Source organism: Ambystoma mexicanum, chromosome 8 (assembly GCF_040938575.1).
Source record: "Ambystoma mexicanum isolate Mex_15411 chromosome 8, UKY_AmexF1_1, whole genome shotgun sequence".
NCBI lineage: Eukaryota > Metazoa > Chordata > Amphibia > Caudata > Ambystomatidae > Ambystoma > Ambystoma mexicanum.
This window is the reverse complement of record NC_090929.1, coordinates 983,466,239-983,487,683: the sequence shown is the minus strand read 5'-3', so window position 1 is coordinate 983,487,683 and position 21,445 is coordinate 983,466,239. Positions and strand designations below refer to the sequence as shown.

The 21,445-nt window shown below is 48.7% G+C and overlaps 1 protein-coding gene across 1 annotated transcript in view; it reads right to left on the bottom strand.

The window, feature by feature from the left end:
- Positions 1–21,445, bottom strand: part of EFHD2 (EF-hand domain family member D2) — a 313,776-nt gene that overhangs the window by 11,009 nt on the left and 281,322 nt on the right. The window contains exon 3 of the mRNA XM_069610892.1: positions 20,730–20,864. Within this exon, the coding sequence (XP_069466993.1) occupies positions 20,730–20,864 (135 nt within the window). The remainder of the gene's footprint in view (positions 1–20,729; positions 20,865–21,445) is intronic.

Sequence of the window (21,445 nt, the reverse complement as noted above, 5' to 3'; positions counted from 1 at the left end):
CAAAGAGATCCAAAAGGGCACTGAAGAGGTCTCGAAGAAAATCAACCTCCTGGACAAAATTAAACAAAAAAAAATAAATAAAAATAAGGAGTGGCGAAAATAGGTGGAGGCACAATAACATTCGCCTCAGGGGCATCCCAACAACTGTCTTGGACTCAGACCTGGAAGGATTTGTGTCAGACCCATTTAGATTTATCATAACGCTCCCGGACGGCACACCGCTTGAGTTGGACCGTGTGCACAGAACGATCCTGAGGCAATCTACCACTTTTCCGCTGGACATCCTGGAAAGAATCCACTTCTACAAAGTTAAGGAGGAGATCATGAAAGAAACTAGGTCAATGCAACTAATCAACTTCAGAGGCTGGACTATCCTGCTCTACCAAGACCTAGCAAACTCCACCCTTCAGAAGCGGAAGGCCCTCAAGGTACTAACGGAATGGATGCGGGGTAAAGGCATCCCGTACCACTGGGGATTCCCAAAATCAGTGAAATTCTCTTGGGAGGGATCCCAGCAGCAAATCCATTCGCTGAGCAAGACTGAGAAGTTCTTGGACGTCCGTGGAGGGAGTGAAGCCTCAAAGGCAGAAGATGTCCCTCAATGCTCCCCAGGAAACAGTCAGGAACGTCATGGACAAGAGCCAGCAGAAGACGCAGGGTCTGTGGTCCCCCTCGGAGGACCCCCCAAGCCGGACTGATCACCTCAGTTGCTACACACATCTTTAAGGTTAGAGCACCCCCAATGGAAGCCTTTGGGGTCCCCCCCCACTCAGGCTCTCGCCCCATCTTTTCAGGGGTTTAAAAAGGTGTCATGGGCCCTAAAATGGGGGAAGGTTGAGGGGATTGGACAGCCCCTTTTTGGGATACATCCGCTACCCACTGCTCTTCCTTCTGCCGATAGAGATGCTGCCACCCCTGTCTGTGTTGCATTGGGCCCAGCTGCCCTCGGTGCTGGAGCACCGCCAGTTGCCCCGTTAATTTGGGAGGGTTCGGGGGGAGGTAGAGGAGGTGAAATTGGGTTAGATTGGAGAGTGCGGGTACAAGCTTACCTCACCTCCTATATTCAGCTACGAAATGCAACACATTGACACTGACAACCATCCTAGGCACACACAATCAGAGTATTCCCCCAATATCAGCATACACGATCTCAGGCAGCGCAGCACTCCTAGTTGATCCCATTATTGAACCCAATGGGGCAGATGACTAAAGAGAAATCAGGATCCTCACATGGAACGTCCATGGCCTTAACTACCCAGGTAAGCGCAGGTCCGTGGAGCACAAACTGGGGCTACTGGAGGGAGATGTGGTCTTGCTCCAGGAGACCCACCTGCTGCAAGCCGACGAAAAGCGCATCAAGTTCAAAAAGGTACAAAAAAGGATTCTTCGCCACATCAGGGGAGGAAAAAGCGAGGGGTTGCGATATTACCAAGCAAGAGGGTCCCCCTGACAAGCATCACAGTCAAAAGAGACCCTGGCGGGAGATTCCTCCTGGTGAAAGGATACCTCGTGGAGCACCCCATTACCATAGTCACGGTTTATTGCACAACAACGCCCAGGACAAATTCATTGCCAACCTGATCTCTACAATTTTGGCCTTCGCAAAGGGGGATCCGATCATGGGTGGGGACTTCAATCTGGTTCCGGATCACCTGGTAGACAAAACTCTTCCCCCGTCCAGAACAGATTACACAAATGCCCTCTCCCTGGCTAGTCTCCTTAGGGAAGCGGAGACCGTAGATGCATGGAGACTGCATAACAGCGGGTTGAGGGACTACACTCACTACTCTCATGCACACAGGGGCTTCTCATGTATAAACCTTGTCTCGGGTACGATCTACCGAAGCCTGGACAAAATAGACAGTCGCACTCTGACAATCTCGGACCATGCCCCAGTCACTGCAAATCTTAGCATAACAGGTTCCCCTCCACCCACCAGAGATTTTGGAAGTTATAGGACTATCCTTCTGGACGAGAGAATAAAAAAAAAAAAGGTAAACCGGCAAAACCCTCAACTACTTTACTGAGAATACAACTCCTGACACAGCGTTAAATATTGTCAGGGACGACATGCAGGCGGTGATTAGGGGCACTCATTAGCGCAGGGGCGGAGCAAAAGAGGGTCTTGAAAATAGCTGCAGCCAAATTCGAGAGCGAGGTTGTTTTGCTGGAAAAAGGAGTTGCAGTCCCAGAGGTCACGGAAAACCGAGCAAGCATGGAAGAGCTAAAATGGCACTTGAAATGCACTGGGCTAACCACACTGCCAAATCGCTAGCCTACACTAAACAATATTATAGTAAAGGCAATACGGCAAATAAAATCCTTGCATACAAACTAAAAAGAGTCCACAACAGGAATAACATTCTAAGTTTTAACGGAGCGGATGGTAGAACTCTCTATACGGAGAAGGATAAAATGTAAGAGCTGGTGAATCACCACAGAGCAGTAATGACCGGCCTGCCCGCGCTTCGCGAGGACTTGCTCAGCTACTTACCCTCCCATAATCCACACCTCGCAACCTCCCTTGCAGCCTTCGAAAACCCAAATACATCAGAGGAAGTCACGGATGCCATTAAGTCTCTAAAAAAACACTGCTGCGGGCCCCGACGGACTAACGGCAAAATTCTATAAAACATATGTCTACATCTTGGCCCTGCAACCAACTGCTTTATTTAACTCCCTTCTGTCCACGGGCTCAGTCACCAAATCAATGGCGGAGTCATTAACGATTCTAGTTCAAAAACCAGGTAAAGGCCCGAACCAGGCCTCCTCTTACAGATCTATAGCCCTTATGAACAAGGACGGAAACATTCTCAAAAGTTTTGGCATCAAGGCTTTGGTCACGTCTCCCAGACAAACACCCGAGACCAAACGGGGTTCATTCCGGGAAGGGGAACACAAGAGAATATTAGACAAACCATAGACCTTATAGAGAGGGCGTCCAGGACTGGGGAGGGCATGGTAGTATTATCACTAGACGCACATAAAGCGTTTGATCTGGTGGACTGGGGGTATATTAGCAAGGTACTAGCACATTTTGGGTTTGGCCCGAGATTCTCAAAATGGGTAATAGCAAACTAATACAACCCCACCACGCAGCTCCGCGTCAATGGTGCTAGGTCCGAGCCCATCAATATAACTAGAGGTACCAGGCAAGGCTGGCCTGTATCGCCACTGATTTTTGCCTTATCCATGGAGCCATTTGCAAACAGGATTCGGCAAAACCCAAAAATAAAAGGGCTCACTGTAGGGAAACAAGTACAAAATTGCTCTATACGCAGATGATGTGCTCATCACAGCAACTGCGTTGAACTCCTCCCTGGGGCCCCTATGGAAGGAAATTGAGGAATTTGGCCAGGTCTCCTGTTTCAAGGTGAACCTAGAAAAGTCCACAGCACTACGAATCAACCTCACCAGCAAATAAAAGTGAACCCTTAGTCTCACATTACTGACCCCATGGGAAGAATCTACAATCTATTACCTCGGGTTGAGGATCCCCAGGACATTTTCCGCCTGTACTCAAGTAACTTTCCCCAACTTCTGGAAGAATTCCGGCGAGATCGGAAGCAGTGGGAGTCCCAAGAAATCTCCTAGTTCGGACGTATCGCCGCAGTAAAAATGAATCTGGTCCCCAGACTACTATACCAATGTGCGGCGCTCCTGATAAATATCCCAGCAAGTGAAATGACCACCCTACAGAGAAGCATCCAAAAATGTATCTTCTGGGAGCCTAGAATAGCAAAAACGGGTCATGCTCCAGGGGAGGGTATCAGGAGGAATGGGAGTCCCGGACGTGACTAGATACGCCCACGCAGCACAACTCTCCCATGCATACACATGGTCCCAATCTGTTGATCAACCACTGTGGAACCTGTAGGAAGACGCTTGGTGCCCTGTGCCCCCGTCAGAGCTCCCTCATCTATCCCCAATCAAGGCACACGCAAATCAGGGCCCCATCTCGGCAACACTCACGACTGCTCACAGTTGGAAGGCAGCTGCATGAAAATGGGGTAGCAATGGTCCCCAGGGGGCCACTCACCCCCATATGGAACAATCCAGACTTCTCCCGGGCAATCCCCCACTAGGATTTGCAGCATGGAGGGAGGGAGGGCTAGGGAAGATATGTTAGAGGGCGGCTCCCCCATTCCATTTGAACGGTGTAAAGAGAAGTTTGGGGTCGGGGAGAACGAGAGGTTTCACTATGCCCAACTTCGACACTGGGTCTCCCACAGAACGGTCAGGGAACATGGGGCCAGAGAGTTAACAGCACTGGAGAGTTCTCTGCTAATCACTGCCCCTAAGGTCAGGATCTCAACACTTTACCGGTTGCGTGAGAGAACGAACCCTAAAAAGAAGGAAAAGTATATGCTAGATTGGGAGAGAGACCTCGGCCGAGAGAGAGATAGAGGAGTGGGGTAAGATCTGATCCAGACTTCATAAGAGCACGCAATGCATCTCCAACAGGGAAGGAGGCTACAAACTTTGCTACAGATATTATGTTACCCCAACTCAGCTAAACAAGGCCAACCCGAAATTCCACCAAGCTGTTGGAGGGTGCGCCGCTAATGGCTCCTTACTCCACCTGGTGTGGTCTTGCCCGAAAGCAGAGTCATACTGGAGGGAGGTGACAGACCAAATAAGGGCAATCACCGGGCTGGCAATCCTGTGGGACCCCGGAATTGTGCTCCTGGGTGACACAGAGGGGACGGGGGGAAATAGCCATTATTGGGGCAGATATCACGGCTCTGTACACATTTACTAGCCACAAAAGTTGCAATGGCCAGGCTCTGGAAAAATGCAGTTGGTCCCTCGATCCCCTTATGGGGGTCAAAGTGCTGGGAAATCGTGGTGGCTGAAAAAGTAACGGCTATATGGACAGGAAACCTGAATTATTTTCGGAACACCTGGGTGCAATTCACGGACTACGCTGAAAAATACCCATGCCTCACCAGAAGTCCCTCCCTAACGCACTGGCTCCAATGAGGTCCGAACCGGCTACAGTGGGCCCCGGGCCACTCTAAACAGGGGCCTGAGGGACCCAAGGGAACGTGACCATTACCAGAGCCTCGGTCACCTTGCTACCACGTGAACATGTGGGGTGTTCTCTGTCTAATTGTGTGATTACGTAGTACTATTCCAATGTCAATGTGTTTTCTATGCATACTTTAATAAAAGGTTTAATTGAAAAGAGTGAATCAACCCCCTCTCAATCCTAAAGCAGGGCTCGAAATTGAGGGGAGCTGGGAGCTATTTAGCTCCTGCTTGTAGCCTAGATGCGCTTGATTAGCTTAAGAGCAACAAATACCAGGAGCTACTTTTGGCTCCCCAGGCCAACAGATGCCTCACAAACACACCTATGTGATTTTAACTCTGTGCATTTGGGACATACTACAAATTTTGCAATGCTATATCATAGCTCCTCCTTCTCTAGTGGTAGCTCCTGTTTAATGCCAATACCCATTAGCTCTTGCTTATCCAATCTTAATTTCGAGCCCTTTAAAGTGTGGAAAATGCAGCATCCTCGGAATCCAAGTTGGGAAGCCAAATAATAAAGCTCCATGTCTGGAGCCCATAAATCCTTCATGATCATAAGGTCGGACAAGAGTTAACCACTTAACTCTGGGGACTTGAGATGCCATGTCAACTTCACCAACAATGATCGAACTTCTGTGAGAAATGTAGCCACTGGCTGAACCAATATGGTCTGAAAATAATGCAGCAATTAGGGAACTATTACCACCTGGACCACATCTACACGACCATATGTGGAAATTGGAAGTGTACACCAGTCCTCAACTTTTCTCTGGCGGATCAAATACACATAATGGTTATCCCGTAGTAGGGTGACGTGGCTCCTGCACACTCTAACCCAACGATATTGTAATGACAACTGCTCCAATCTATAGGAGCCCACCTCCTTAGGTCAGTGCCATCATTCTGCATAAACAGGATTGACTTGGACCCATTTATACATAACCCTGACACTTTGCCAAACCCTTTAACTTCCCACCTCAGTCAGGGGTGCTAGGTTCACCTCCAGAACAGGAGTTAGTCCCGGCTGCTTTTCGCACAAAAGGATGGTTTGTCCTTGAGCAAGCACAAAGCACCTATATCAAGAGGCAAACCATCTGGTGTTATGTTGGAAGAAGGTGGATGTGGTGAAAGTGCGGCGAATGACAATTTGCATGTCTCCTCTCCTGATCCGGCCATTATCCTAGCTCAGGTGAAGACTGGATTCGACAGTGAATAAAACTGGACGGTCTGGTGTTTAAACTGGACCGTATGCAGAAAAGCATCGAGAAAGAGCAGCCGAATCGCAGAGGCAGAGCGCAGAATTGGGTCGTTGGAGGACACAAGTCCAGAAGTATGTCAGGCACTGAGCTCTTTGCAATAGGAGATGAAGAGCATCTGAGCCAAAAACAATGATCTGGAAGCGAGATCCCGGAGGAACAGCTGCGTGGTTGGGATCCCAGAATCAGTTCCGCTGCAGAATATGGAGGTGGCTCATTAGCTATTGCAAACAGTAACGTTGACAGTGGACATTCTTGACAAGTCCACTGGCCTAGTGGAAAAGAAGCCGGCTGCTTGCCAAATTGCCCAATTCAAGCAGTGGCTCCAGCATAAAGTAGTTCGATACACCTCAGGTTATACTTGGTTAGACCCACCTTCTCCAAAACTATAAAAAGGTAATCCCAGGATATCATATCAAATGCACTCAGCATCCAGTAAACCGCCTGCTGCTTGCACCTTGGGGTTTATATGAGAAAGTATGGCAAACCACCGCCTCCGGTTCAGAGAGGTGGAACGCCCAGTAATGCACCCTGATTGGTCAGGGGGAATAAGCATGGTTAAATGGGGGAAAGAAAAACTACATTGTTGTGTCCAGATTAAACGATGAAATTGGTCTATGAGGCACATTGCAACTGGTCCTTGCCTGGCTTCAATACCAACGATAAAATGGCTTCCTGCAATGCAGAGGGCAACTTGCCAGACTGTAGCAATTACTGCCATAGCTGCAGCAAGTAAGTAGCCACGTTAGGCACATATTAAAAAACGAAGCCTTAATTCTGTCCAATCCTGGGGCCTTCGACTAGGGCAATGCCCTGATGGCCTCTAAAAGATCATTGGTTGTAATAGGAGCCTCAAGTAGCTCACATTTTCCGGTCAAGCCTAGGCACAAAAGTGGCCCCCACACACTGAGATAAAACACCAGGGCCACACTGTTCTCTAGCTGCATACAGACATTTGTAATAAATCTGAAAACTCTCGAGAAGCTAGTCTGGTCTGACACAACATGCCCATCAATAGACAATTGCCGCATCCGCAGGGCCAGTGTCCGGTCTAGTTTTTCCCCTCTACCCCAGTCGCCAAATACTTTGCTTCCTTATCCGCAATCGATGCAACACAGATTTAATAGATGCCAATATATCGCAGCTCCACCTTGATTCAGTCCAATTGCTGCCTAATACCTGCAAGAACTACACTTTCTAGTGCAATGCAGGGTATTATCGTAATTGATCGAAAACATTTGAACTAATAGTAGATTTGACCGAATTCAGTCAGTACCATTAGTTTGAATTTTTGCAATCAATTCAGTGGACCCGAACATGAAAAGCGGGGGTGTCCCCCCTGCTCCCCAGGTTCGGTATCCTCGACCTCGGGTTGCAGGGATGTCCCTCGCATCCTTAACATTAGCGGTGGGGGCCCAAGCAGTTACACTGCAGGCAGTCCACCTGCGAACAAAAGGTTTGCGGGCAGACATCCCACACCCCAATGCAGAAGCCACGTAAATAGACCATGAAGGCTCCCATACTGTCCCCCAATTAGAGGGGCAGACCAGTTATTAAGCTAAAGAAAAAGATTTAACAACCTCAAAAATCTCCCCACGAAAGACCACATCTTGAGGGGCCTGGGCTTTAAATCGCCAAAATGGACGTATAACAGATCCGGGATCCAAATCAATGGTCTACATTATTGGAGGGTGATTGAAAGCATTCTAGGCAGGAACGTACACTCTTTAGTCACGCCTACCATTGCGAGCCCCGCCAACACAACCGATCGGGACCTCATGTACCGAGGAGTAATGTGTACTACCCATCCACAGGGTGAATTGTTAGCCACATGTCCAAGAGCCAAACTCACCCATCCTGCTCCAGATCTCTCAAGCTGCTGTGGCAAGGGACCTGGGGCCGATTGTGGACCTATGCAGTCTCGTGTCCAAAATCGTATTAAGATCCCCCGCTCAGATAAGGCGAGTTTGTGACCGAGAGGCATCCATCAAGCCCTTATAGAAAACAGGATCATCAATATTTGGCCCATGATCTGATATATTTATAATGCACTATACACAAGTGTTTCAAGTATATTAACAATCGTCAAATGTCTATGGGAGAGAATGCCCGAGACTGAGGAACCTACCATCCAGAGCCTGGCCATGCTCCAGGACACTAAATCTAAGGGACTTATGAATGAGGGTAATGATGTCCCGAGAGTAAGAGAAGAAAGTGTAAAACCTAGAGGGCCCCCAGGCTTTAGCTACCGATTGATTCATTAACAGTCCCGACTAAATGAGTCTCATGTAACAGGATCATTTTTGCCCCATTCCGCTCACAGTAGGTCACAACCTATCACTTCTTCATAGTGTTGTTCAGTCCTCTCACATTCCAGCTGATAAGGGTACAAGCATAAGGCTGTAATTTAGGCCCTGTCATGGAGGGGAAGCCCATTTCAGCCAGTCATGTGTAATACCAAAATCTACGTGAACTAACATCACTCAAAATGTGAACCAACTTTTGAAATTAAACCAAACTTCCCCCCATCACCCCAAACCCACCCGGCACCCAACCCTGCAGCGACTATCCTCCCTGTTCCTCGCCCCTCCCCTACTGACACCGTGAAAAACCAGCACAACTCCAAATTATGAGTAACAACCCAGGGACAGACGCAGCAACCAGGCCGCTTAGGGATACGGGAAGGAGGAGGTCCCCTGTATATCTTCAGTACATTACGAATGGACCGAGGCGTTACATTCTTTACACTAGAAATAACTGCCCACAAAGGCATTGCATGCTTCCCGACAACAAGAAGCCAAGATCCTTTAAAACACAAACCCCAGCTGTTACTGGAACTGAAACTTATCACATATTACAGTCTAAGCACTGCATTCGCACATCTGCGATCCTAATGGCCAAGCCAGTCACCCCTTAGGGAGGGATTCCAGAAAAGCATGTGCCTCTGACGGATCAGTAAAGAAATGGGTCTTGTCGTCATGAACCACCCTGAGCCTCGACGGGTAAAGCATAGCATATTGTCCACGTTCCTGGAGCGAGCACTTCACTGCTACAAAGGAGAGACAAGCCTTCTGGAGCAAAGGTGTGAAGTCTGGATAAAAGGAGACTTTGGCCTGAAGATCCCCCAATTCACAAGCTTTGTGTAGTATGGTATCCTGGGTCTCTAATTCAACAAGCGAGCAATCACCAGCTGGGGGCTCCTGTCCAGGATTAGGTGCTTGCAAACATACACGCTGAGCCCTTTTTATCAATAACTGCGAAGAGGGTTGAGGATCAGCAAGGATTTCCTTAATGAAAACTTTCCATTAAGACCTCCGTATTTTGTGGCAGAAAGGATTACGGGATCCCAAACACTCATGATGTTATTCTTACAGGATCTTGCTTCCAGATTGTTTTGGCTTGGATGCTCTTCACCCCCTGTTGAAATGAGCGCCTGACATACCTCTGTACTAGTGTCCTCCAAAGACCCAATTCTTTGCTCTGCCTCTGAGATTCGGCCACTCGCTTTCTCAATTTGTTGCTGGATACGGTCCACTTTAAACACCAGACCATCCAATTTATTTATTCAGAGTCGAATCCAGTCTTCATCTGAGCTAGGATAATGGCCAGATCAGAAAAGGAGCCATGCAAATTGTCACTCACTGCACTTTCACCAGAGCCACCTTCCTCCAACCTCATATTACCAGATTGGTCTTTTGATATAGGGCGTTGTGCTTGCTCCATGACAAACCTTCGTTTTGTGCAAAAGGCAGACGGGACTGTGGCTTGTTGCCATTGGCCACGGGTCTGGCCAGCAACTGCAACCTCTAAAATGGCACTAGTTACCCCCACGTCTAATCTAAGACAAAGGTAGTGATCTGCCAGCCAAGACTGCAATGCTTACCAGATTCCACTTCCCCAATGAGCAGGGACCCAAGTGCAGCATTCACTACTTCGTGCTGTGTCAGACAGTTGGTCGCAAAGGAATCTTCCAGGTGAAAAACCAGGAAAGAGGTTGCCAAGATCAGCTACACGCCAGGTACAACAGCTCCACCACAGACGGGGAGCGGATCAATTATCCTGGATACACAGAGTCTTCATGCACTCAAACACCTTGCAGTCACTTTGGGAACGCTAGATAACTCCCTACACGAAACATTTTTAAGGCACATTTTCGTCCCCATCTAAAGATTATTTATGAAGACCTGAACAGATGGTCAAAAGCCAACTTCACATGGTTGGGGAGAGTACATTCCATAAAAATAAATATAGTACTCAGAATCCCATTTCTGTTCCAAATGCTTCCAGTGGAAATTCCCAATTGAGAAATTTCAGCAGCCTGGACTTCTGCAGGGTTCCAACAGTGTAAGAAAACCAGTATAGGTTATCAGACTATGATCTAACCCAAAGAAGAGGGCAGAGTGGGCTTCTTGTTCTTGGACATGGTGTTCCAACTGAGGATACCAGTTGCGCACCTGAGGGGACACAGGGAAAAGCAACGGGTCCTCATGGAGAACCAGTGGCTAGCCCCAGTTACAGTAGGAGTGGCTATGGAAAGGGACAGGCAGGCTACCTGTGCGGGTATGAAGATCGAGGATATTGAGATGCCTATGGGGAATATAAAAGAAGTGAGGAAAATGGAAGGGATCATCACCTTAGCCGTCTAAAATCACTGGTGTTGAACTTCACTGGAAGCCTTGCTGAGGGAGAGGATACAGAGGGCTATAAAAACCCACAGGCACCGTCCGTTGGTGTGGGGAATATGTAAAAGAGTGGAAGAAAATGAGGAAGTGGTAACATCATAAGGTTGCAGGTAAAGCAAGGATGTGATTGGAGAAACAAGGATGGTAGTGGTATAAACACAAGAGGTGATTGTACACCATTGGGTGGAGCGAGGAACCCCACCAGCAAACAGCCTAGGGAGGTTCCAGCAGGCCTAGACGACCTTTGGCAGGTGATCAAAGGTGTGGGCCGAACGAGCATCTGGCACGGAGCCTATGGAGTACAAAGATAGTTGAGGAATAGCTTAGGACCTAAGCTATAGGGAGGAGAGAAAGGCATCTACACCAAATAAGTATAATTACAGAGGATCTCCCTGTGCTATGGGCTATCACAGAAACCTGCTCCACAAAGACCAGGGGAAGTGACAATTGGGAAAAAACGGTGGCGATCCGGGTGTTGTTACAGCAAGGGTTCTAGGACCCCTTCAATGCAATCAATAGACATTGAAGAGGAAAAAGTGTTTGGGCCCCCACTGAAACCCGCCACGGACATGAGAGGCTGGTCCGAAAAGGCTTAACCCAGAAAAGGAGTAACCTCAGGGGCCAACGGTCCAGAGGAATGAGTTGTTGCACTCTGTATAGCTTGGCCCTAATAAAGTACTATTTTCTCGCAATGTGTCGTGGCATAGATATGGATTCTGGTCAGCTCCTGTAAAATATCTGGAACATGACCAAGACAATGAAAATCATAAACTGGGTTATTCAGGTCATATGCAGGGGCAAAAAGGACACAGCTTCTACACCTACAGGCATCTTATTGCAATCTGTGGGAAAGGGACTTTCTTGCTAGGATGGCACTTTAAAATCTCAAGCCATATGCTTGTTGGACAAGTGAATGGGAAGGCTGAAAAGAAACCATGACAAGAGATTTTGAATGGTTATAGGAAGGAGAGTGGCACTTTTCGAACGAGGCCTGCACCATCTTGTATTTAACCAAGGATTTAGGAGGCTTTATCAAAAATCTTTTTTAAACATTAAATTACAAACATATTTAGAGGGACGCATAGGACTGAGTTAGCCATATGGATTACATTCACAGTGTAATCATGTTAGATTAAATAAGCCATCCAAATGTTAAGTATGTTTTGGGCAAACAGAAGAAACATTCTTGTGGATTGGCAGTGATCACAGAGATGTTGAGCAATGTGAGAGAGGCAGCTGTGTTTCACAAGCCAAGACTTGTCAGTAGCGTATCACCAGATTTCGTTGGCAGAGGAGTGTCCATGTTGAATGACATTTATAACACCTTTTGGTTTGCTCCGTTTACGTATAAGGCGGTTCGGACTAGCGTCTGCTGTGGCACTATTTCAAAGAGTGATGAGTAAGGTGCTTAAGGCATTGAAGTTACATTGGTGTACCAATTTTGATATATGGGAGAACTGCATTGGAACATAAGAGACCGTTTGAAGTTTTAAGCAGGCTCAGAGATAGAGGGTTGACAATAGAGTTGAGTAAGCGTTGTTTTAGGGTGGAGAAAGTGGGGTATCTGGGACATGTAGTGAGTGGGAAAGGGTATCGGCCTAAAGAGGATGCACGTGGGCGGTAAGATAAGCGCCGGTACCTAAGGATCAAAATGAAGTGAGGGATATTCAGGTCTTACTGAATTTTACAAGTTTGTTAAGAATGTTGCCGTTGTATCAGAACCTATTCGCAAACCTTTGAGGAAGGGAGTGGAATTTGTTTAAGAGGAGTGTCAAATGACTTGAGACTACAAAAGATGAAATTTGTGATGCACAAAATTTGGGAGGGTTCAAAATGGAGGCTGAGTGCACTATTACAATGGATGCCAGTGTGAAGGGTTAAGGCGCGGTACTTTCTCAAGGTGTTGAGAGGAAAGAACAATTCGCCATGCATCTAGAGCTGTTACGGAGTGCAAGAGTAGATATTCAGTGCTAGAGAGGGAGTTACTGGCGTGTGTGTGGAATCAAACATTTCTGAAACTATGTGTGGGGCAAGAGGTTTTTGGTGAGAATGGATCATAAGCCATTAGTGGAGGTGCTTTCAGTCAAAGAAATGATGAGGGCCATGCCTAGGATCACCAAGTTGTGCTTGAGAGTACAGGAATAGGATTTTAAGGTAGAGTATGTACCTGGTGTCATGAACAGGGTAGCTGATTTTTTTACAAGGGCGCCTTTGGAAGGAACAGAGAATTTGGAAGTTGTGCAGGATGAAGAGGGACTTATGGTGGCATTCCTTGGAGGTTTTGCGGATGAATATGTGGTGATTAAGAAGAGTGGAAGGATGGTTTGCCGGAGGATCCTGTGCTTGGTAGGGTAATGCTTTAGATGAAACCAGGTTGGCCATACAAACAAAAAAACAAAAAATAAGAATGACTTGAAGGCATACTGGGAAATTAGGGACCAGTTGACTTTGAAAGATGAGGTGTTGTTGAATGGATGGGAAATGGTGGTACCCATGTGTTTTAGGGAGAAGCTTATCAACAAAGCGCATGAAGGGCATTCTGGAGCATCATGCACCAAGAGGACGTTGAGGGAGAGGTACTGGTGGCCAACGATGGATGTGATGGTGGAAAAGGCGATTAGGGAGTGTGGTGCATGTCGCAACTGTGATAAGGCTTTGAAGACTCACATACAGGAATTGTTGTTGCAGCATTTGCCCGAGGGTGTGTGGGCGCAGGTGCCCATTGACATTCTAGGTCCGTATGAAATGTTTGGGAAGGGGCATACATTTTTCATCGTTCTGGTAGATCATTTTTCGAGGTGGACGGAGGTGAAGTCGGTGAAACATTTCTAGTGGTGAGATAATCAAGTTTCTGAAAGTGTTCAGCAGGGGATTCCCCTCTGGAAATGTGGAGTGAAAAGGAACAAGTTAATTACCTGTAACTCTTGTTCTCTAACATGGGTCTGGCATGGATTCAAATGCTCATGAATATTCCCCGTCATCAGGCTGGGAATCCTCGGTAAAGAAAAAAATCAGTTTCGTTTCTGAACTGTCCTTCTACTATCAACCAATCACTGCTTTCTGGGTCATACTGCCCCCATCCAATGACTGCCCTCAACCTAAGCCCCTCTGGCAGCCATCTTCAGATTTGGTAGCATGTTAAGTGGCAGTAGGACCAAGAGAAGAGCGGCGGAGGGGTAGGCGGGAGGATTTGCATAGTAATCCATGCCAGATCCATGCTGGAGAACAAGAGTTACAGGTATGTAACTTGTTCCTTCTCCAGCATGGGGTCTGGCATGGATTAACATGCTCATGAATACAAGAATACATAGCAGCGCACACATGCACAACTACGGGAGGTGGCAAAGCTCAACATTAAGCATTTCAACAACTGAACATTAAGCATCCCTTACCTCCTCACCAGGCTCATCTTCAAGCGAACAGGTTGCGCACCCTGCACGCCGACTCTGGACACTTCCCTAGAATCCCGGTCGACGCAGTAGAATTTCGTGAAGGTGTGCATCGACCTCCATGTAGCAGCCCTGCAGATGTCCAGCTGGGAAACACCAGACAGGACCACCATAGTAGCAGCGATCACTCTGGTCGAATAAGCTCTCGGGTGGCCAGGCAATGGTCGGTTTGCCAACCGGTGACAGTGCATGATGCAGCCGGAAAGGCATCTGGAAATGGAAGCCTTGGAGAGGGCCTTCCCTTGATTCACAGGGCCAAAGTTCACAAACGGCTGTGATGTCTTCCGAAAACTCTTCACGCAGTCCACGTAGAACTTCAGCGCTCTAGCCATATCCAGCGAGTGCAAAGTCCTCTCAGCTGGTGACGGGAAGAAAACAGGCAACACCAAGGGCTTGTTGAGATGGAAGTCTGATGGCACCTTGGGCATAAAGGAGCGGTGGGTCCTCAGCACTACCCTCATCTCGTGGAAGGTCAGGTATGGGGGCTTACAGGAGAGGGTCTAGATCTCTACCACTCGTCGTGCAGCGTTTATGGCCACAAGAAACGCTGTCTTCCACGATAGAAATTTCAGCGGCGCCGAATGCAAACGCTCGAATAGTGGACCCATGAGCCTGGTCAGCACCACGTTGAGCTCCCACGCCGGGGCTAGAGGCCTCACTGGTGGGAAGGAGCGGAAAAGTCCTTTCATGAACTCCTTCACCAGGCGGTGGGACCACAGCGACAACCACCCAGAGTTCTGGTGTAGTGGGAGATAGCCACCAGATGAATTTTGGAGGCCTGTGGCAGCCCTGCCTTGGCCAGCGACAGCAAGTACGAAAGCACTTGAGGGGCCGTAATCTGTAGAGGGTTGATTTTTTGTGCATGAAACCAGACAGAGAACCTCTTCCATTTTTGCCCATAGCACTTAAGAGTCGAGGAAGCCCTTGCCTTGGCATGTACCTCCTTGCAGTCCGCTGGGATATCGTGCCTCCTTCCTTGGCGAGAATATCCGCCTCCGTTGACAGCTTGACTGGAGGGGACGCTGACATGTCCAGAAGGTCCGGGAACCATATCTGGCTCGGCCACGCCGGTGCAACGAGGACCGTCTGAGTTGACCGATGAGTCGCAGAAGCAATGGCAACGGAGGGAATGCATAGAGTAACAGGCCGTCCCAGGGAAAGGAAAATGCATCCCCCCAAGCTCCCAAGCTGGGGAAACCTACTGGCGAACGTTCGGCACTTGGTGTTCGTCGCTGTCTCGAACAGATGGATCTGGGGATTGCCCCATCTTCGGAATAGGAGATCTACCTGATCTTGCCGAAGTTCCTACTTGTGGCAAGAGCGCAGCTCCCTGCTGAGTGAGTGAGAGATGGTGTTCTTCACTCGTGCCAGGTGAAAGTGTACCACGAACATCCCTTGGGCGACAGCCCAGTGCCAAAGATCTTGCACTTCCTTGAAGAGAGCCGGGGATCTGGTGCCCCCCCTGCTTCTGGATGTAGAACATTGTGGTGGTGTCGTCGGTGAAGACCCGTACCACCTTGCCCTTGAGGGATGGAAGGAAGGACCCGAGAGCCCAGAATATGTCCAGGAGCTCCAGGACGTTGATGTGCACCTCCCTCTCCTCCAGGAGCCAAAGGCCTCTTGCGTAGAGATCTCCGGTGTGCGCACCCCATCCCTCCACGGAGGCGTCCCTCGTGACCGTTTCCTGATGCGCTGGGGTCTGGAAGTCCATGATCTCGTGGTGGGGTACTTGTGCGCATCGCTTGTCAGAAAGTCATTAGGGTGATCTTGTCCTCAAAGCTTCCCGCCACTTGTATCCAACAGGCGTCGAGGAACTCCTGCAGCAGCCGCATCCATAACCTGCACAGCCGCACAAGGTAGATGCATGACGACATGCCGAGCAGGGACTTTATGGACCTCACCCTGGAAACTTCCATGGTCAACAGCCGTTGTACCCTGCCCAGGATGGCCTTTATCCTCTCCTCCGACAGTGAAGCCAGTCGTGCCACCATGTTGAGCCTGGCTCCCAGGAACAGAGCGTCCGGCGATGGCACCAAGCAGGACATCGCATAGTTCAGCGAGAACCCCAGCTCAGTGAGCAGGCGGACAGTCCTCACTGCGTGGTCGACAGCGAGTTCCCTTGACTTCGCTCAGATGAGCCAATCGTCCAGATAGGGGTAGACGTGGATCCCCTGCAGGCGCAGCCGCGCAGCCAGGAACTTGGCGACGATCCTTGGCGCCGACTTCAAAACAAAGGGCAGTGCCTTGAACTGATCGTGCCGGCCTTGGACCACAAAGCGCAGACATTTTTGATGTCCCTTGCGTATGGGGATGTGGAAGTCTGCATCCTCAGGGTCCAGTGACGACAGGAAGTCCCCTTCTTTAAGATGTCCTAGCACGTGCTGAAGGGTGATCATCTGGAATTTCTGGGATTTTATGTATTTGTTGAGGCGGCGGAGATCTAGGATCGGCCGCCGGTCTTCTTTCGGACGAGGAAGTACCGCGAGTATAATCCGGAGCCCCGGAGACTCTTATTGTGCCCTTTTCCAGCATCGCTCGTGCCTCCAGCAGTAGCTGTGGAATGTCGTTTTCTTTCCTGGCCACTGGTGGAAAGTGGGAACACCTCCGTTGGAACTCCAGAGTGTGTCTGTGGGTGAGAGCATCCAGCACCCAACGGTCGGTGGAGATGGATTTCCACATGCCGATGAAGTTAGCCAGCTGGCCTCCGACTGGGGTGCTCAGGTGGAGGCCCGACGTCACAGCCGGTTCAGTCCTGCTTCGCCGAGGCCTTGCCCCCTTGGGCCCCCTGGCGACGATGACGTCCACTGGCCTTGCTGCAGCCCCTGTAGGCTTCCTGTGACGAAGAACAGGCCGCCTGATGGTACAATGAAGAGCTGCCGCCGAATGCCTTGGAGGCACCTTGAGACTTGCCTCCGAAGGTCTGGAAGGACGGCCGTCGCTGATGGAGCGTGCCCAAGGCACGGGCCGTCTCGGTGGCCGCCTTGATGGCCTGCAGTGACTCGTCCACTGAGGCTGTTCCCGTCGAAGGGCATGTCCAGTACCCTGGTCTGTATGTCCTGACGGAAATCGGTGGCGTGGTCAGAAGCAACCTCACCCTCCTGCAGGATTTCGAGGGCTTCCGCTCTCTTGTCATCCGGAAGGAAGTTCAGCAGGGGGGGGGGCAATTTTAAACCACAGCTCCCTATCGTAGCGGGCCACGATAGCGAGAGCGTTGGCCACCTTCATGGTAGTTGCTGACAAGATGACCTGACGTCCCATGGCGTCCAGCTTCTTCCCCTCGCCGTCCGGCGGGGGAAGTGGAAGTTGACACCGTCGCCCCTGCCGATTTCTTCTTGGCCGCCACAAAGACTACCGAGTCCGGGAATGGCTTGGCCCCGAGTCACATACGAGCGGAATCTGGGACCCGGTACTTCTTCTCGTACCGGTTTCTCGTCACAGGGGCCATGGACGGGTTCTTCAGAAGGGACAGTCCCTTGTCCCAGATGTCGTCCAACAGTGGGACTCCGAGTACGGCCTTCCTCTTGGCTTCTCGTCTTTGATAAAGGAATCCCTCCTTCTGCTCTTCGGGGAATAGCTGGAAAAGCTCTGAGGCCCTGGTAATCATGGCGTGATATGACTAGGACTACCGTGCCCCCCCCCCACTTTCTCAGCAAAGGGTTTCACGGGGGTCTTATCGATGCGTGTTTAAGACGATTCCCTCTAACTGGGCAGGGAAAATCTAGGATTGAGGGACGTTTCCACTGGGGCAGCCTCTGCGGTCTTCTCCAGGGACGCCACCACACCCTCAATCGAAGCCTTAAAGCTGGTGAATCTGGGCCTTTGCGACCTTAGGCATGCCTGAGGCCTTCACTGTGGGGGGGGTTAAAGGGGGGGGGCCACTGCCTCGCTCCCCCTTTGCCTTCTCTGTCGGAACCGACCGGGCCTTCTCCAGAAGCTTACCCGGGTTGTCAGATTTCCTTTTCATCGAGCTGGAGCGTTGGCTTGTGGTTGACTGCGTCGGTGATGTCACATCCAGCTCGGCAACCGAGGAGCCTGTACCAACAGCGCTCCCGGTGCCCGCAGACTGTCGGTGCTTTGCCTTATGTTGGGCCCCCGTCACCGGAGCACCCACAAAGGTCTTAGAAGACCGCTCCGATTTTCTCTTCGGAGAAGTAAATTGCCGGGGCTTACCTGCCGCCGGGTTCTTCAAATCCAGCCAGACAGCGAGTCGCTTGTTGCGGTCCTTCCTAGTACGGGAGGACATGTCCTTGCAGCACGCACAGGCCTCCTCGACGTGCTATTTATCTGCGTGCGGGCAGTAGAGGCACCGTGAATGTCCATCCTCTTTGTAGACATTCTGTAGTCCACAGCCTGGGCCGATCCTAAACAGAGGTGTCGAGTCTCCCTGGTCTTTGGCCAGGACCATGAGGGGTAGGCCTGTAAGATCTTCTGGAACTCTCCAAGAAGTGAAATTTGACGAATAACTCACCCTTGAGGGGCGTAGAGATTTCCCAAACGGGTCCCCGTTGATCGGAAGATGAATCGGTGGAGCTTGAGGCTCTATTTGACCAAAGAAATAAGAGTAAACTCTTTGAAAAAACTTCAACATGCAGTAAAGCTCGAGGGCTAAGCACGAGGACTCCAAACACTTGAACGTATGGGAAAAATATGAAGATGGCTGGCAGAAGAGGGGCTTAGGTAGAGGGTAGTCATTGGCTGAGGGCAGTATTACATAGAGACCACCGATTGGATATTAGTGGAAAGTACATAAACGAAAAACTGATTTTTTTCCTTTACCAAGGATTCCCAGCCTGACGATGGGGAATATTCATGAGCATGTGAACCCATGCCAGACACCATGCTGAAGAAGGGTACCAAATTTAAAAGTGTGGGGATAGCAGAGTATGTCAGGAAGAGAGGTTTTAAATGGAAGTTCACGTCTTGTATAGGCCTCAGTCTAATGGTGTGGTCGAGCGATTTAACAGGGTGTTGGTGGGAGTGATCGAACAGGTAGCGAGGAATGGAGGTGAAAGAGGTAGTTTGGAGGTTCTTGTGGAATGTGAGTTTCTCCCAATGGGGTCACTCGGGTGTCACCATTTAGGAATAGGAGACGTAGAGAGGCAAACACCGGTCTTAATCCTGCGTGGGTGAGCAAAATGACTAAAGGTGGTGATGTGGCAGGGAGTGCCCAGGAAATGGTAGAGTTTGATACCAGCTTGAGGGAAAGGCTGAGTGGGGCAAAAAGGAGAAACACCAACTTGGGTCGCAAAACAAAGGCGAGGGTGGAGGTGATGGTCAGGTCATAGGTGCGGGTGAATAAGGGTTGCATACAGCAAAAGGAAGGTCAACGTTTTGAGCCAAGGAAAGTTCTAGAGTGTTTGGGCAATGCTATTAGGGTGGACGATGGGTCCATTTGGAATCTGGATAGATTGGTATCAGTGGAAGGTGTGGACGATGGGTTTGCGTTTGGGAGGAAAGAATGTGGGGTTGGAAGATGTGTACGGAGATGATTGTGGAGTGGGAGTTTGGGTGAACAGTGGTGGAGTGAGATCTGCTACTGTTAGTGTTAGCAGTGATTGCGTCAGTGGCAGTGAGGAGAAGAGAACCGGTGTAGATGAAGGGTTATATTAGGCGATTCTGGTTGTGCATCAAGATGTTCACGTTGATGCTACATTTCATTTGTGTCTTTTCTGGTATCACCAGTGACTTAGGTTAGTAGGAACTTTTATGTTATGTAGTTTTCAAAATTGTTATGTTCAAGGGTTTAGGCGTGGGGGAGGAGATGTGTGGCATTCGGGGTAAGCATGTATGTTAATGTTATGTAGTTCCACCAGTATGTATTTAATGTTTTGCAGTTCCACCATTTGAATGCATTTTAATGTTATGTAGTTACATCTTTTTTTAGTTCATTGTCAAGAATTCATACTTTGTTACGTTAAAAGAATTGTGGGTGGGAGGGCGGTTGATGTGTGGTAGCTGCTAATGTTGGGTGGCCGCCATGGAATGTGGAACCTAGGGGTTGGCAGATGGTGGTAAGGGATACTGCTATTAGTTCATGGCAGCTGCTGCTGGGTTTTACTTTAAAACTTAACTTTTGCATTCATCCAACTGAGCCGTATCTGCTTCCGTTTCATGCTAATGCCTTGTCACCACTCTGATGTACACTCAAATGACATCCTATTCCAGAAGCCTGAACACTTCAGCCTATGTGGAAAACAGGATAGCTACAGAATCCATAGTAAGCATCCAGTGCTGAACAAATACCAAATATAAATACAAAGGATGCTCCATATATTGTTTGAAATCTATACATAGTGTGGTGTACTTACTTTGGCTTCAAAAAATGTTTTCGCCCCTTTCACACCCTCAGTGGAGACATCAATGCCGGAGAGTGTTGCAAGAGCGTGAAGCCCGCTATTCTCTTGTAATTCTCCAGTTGTGGCCTTCCGAAAAATTAAAAGAAACTGTGGATTCAAAAATATGAACGTTAGCTTCTTCAAATAAGTTTATTACAAGTTAATTCATTTAAAAATACCACGATTACTATTCAAATTGTTTGAAAAACAAGTGTCTTAAAAATATATTTAAACAATATTTTTTCAAAAGTACATACAAATTGAATCAGACTGCACAACCTAAAATATTTACAAATGCAGATATCTCGTCAAGATAAATAAAAAAGTATGAATAAACAAAATAAAAGCTCCCTGCTTTTCTCTGCTTTGACCAAATTTACAAGTAATATAATAACTGTTGTGCTCCTACCACAAAGCTCACAAGGTCATTTTACGTATAGGATAAACTACCCGCACTGCATAGTATGAGGGCACTGTAACTCACCAAGAAGTTCCATAATGAAAGAGGAACGAGGACGAAGGTCCAGTTCCTTCATAAGATAACAGAACTTCAGAGTTGACTTGCAATATCCTTTTTACATATGATAGTATTTTATTTTATACATGGCCATACTCCTCTCCATTAATATCTGTTCTCTTTCTTAATCTAATGTTAGTGATCTTCCAGTTGTTGATACATTTATGTTTGG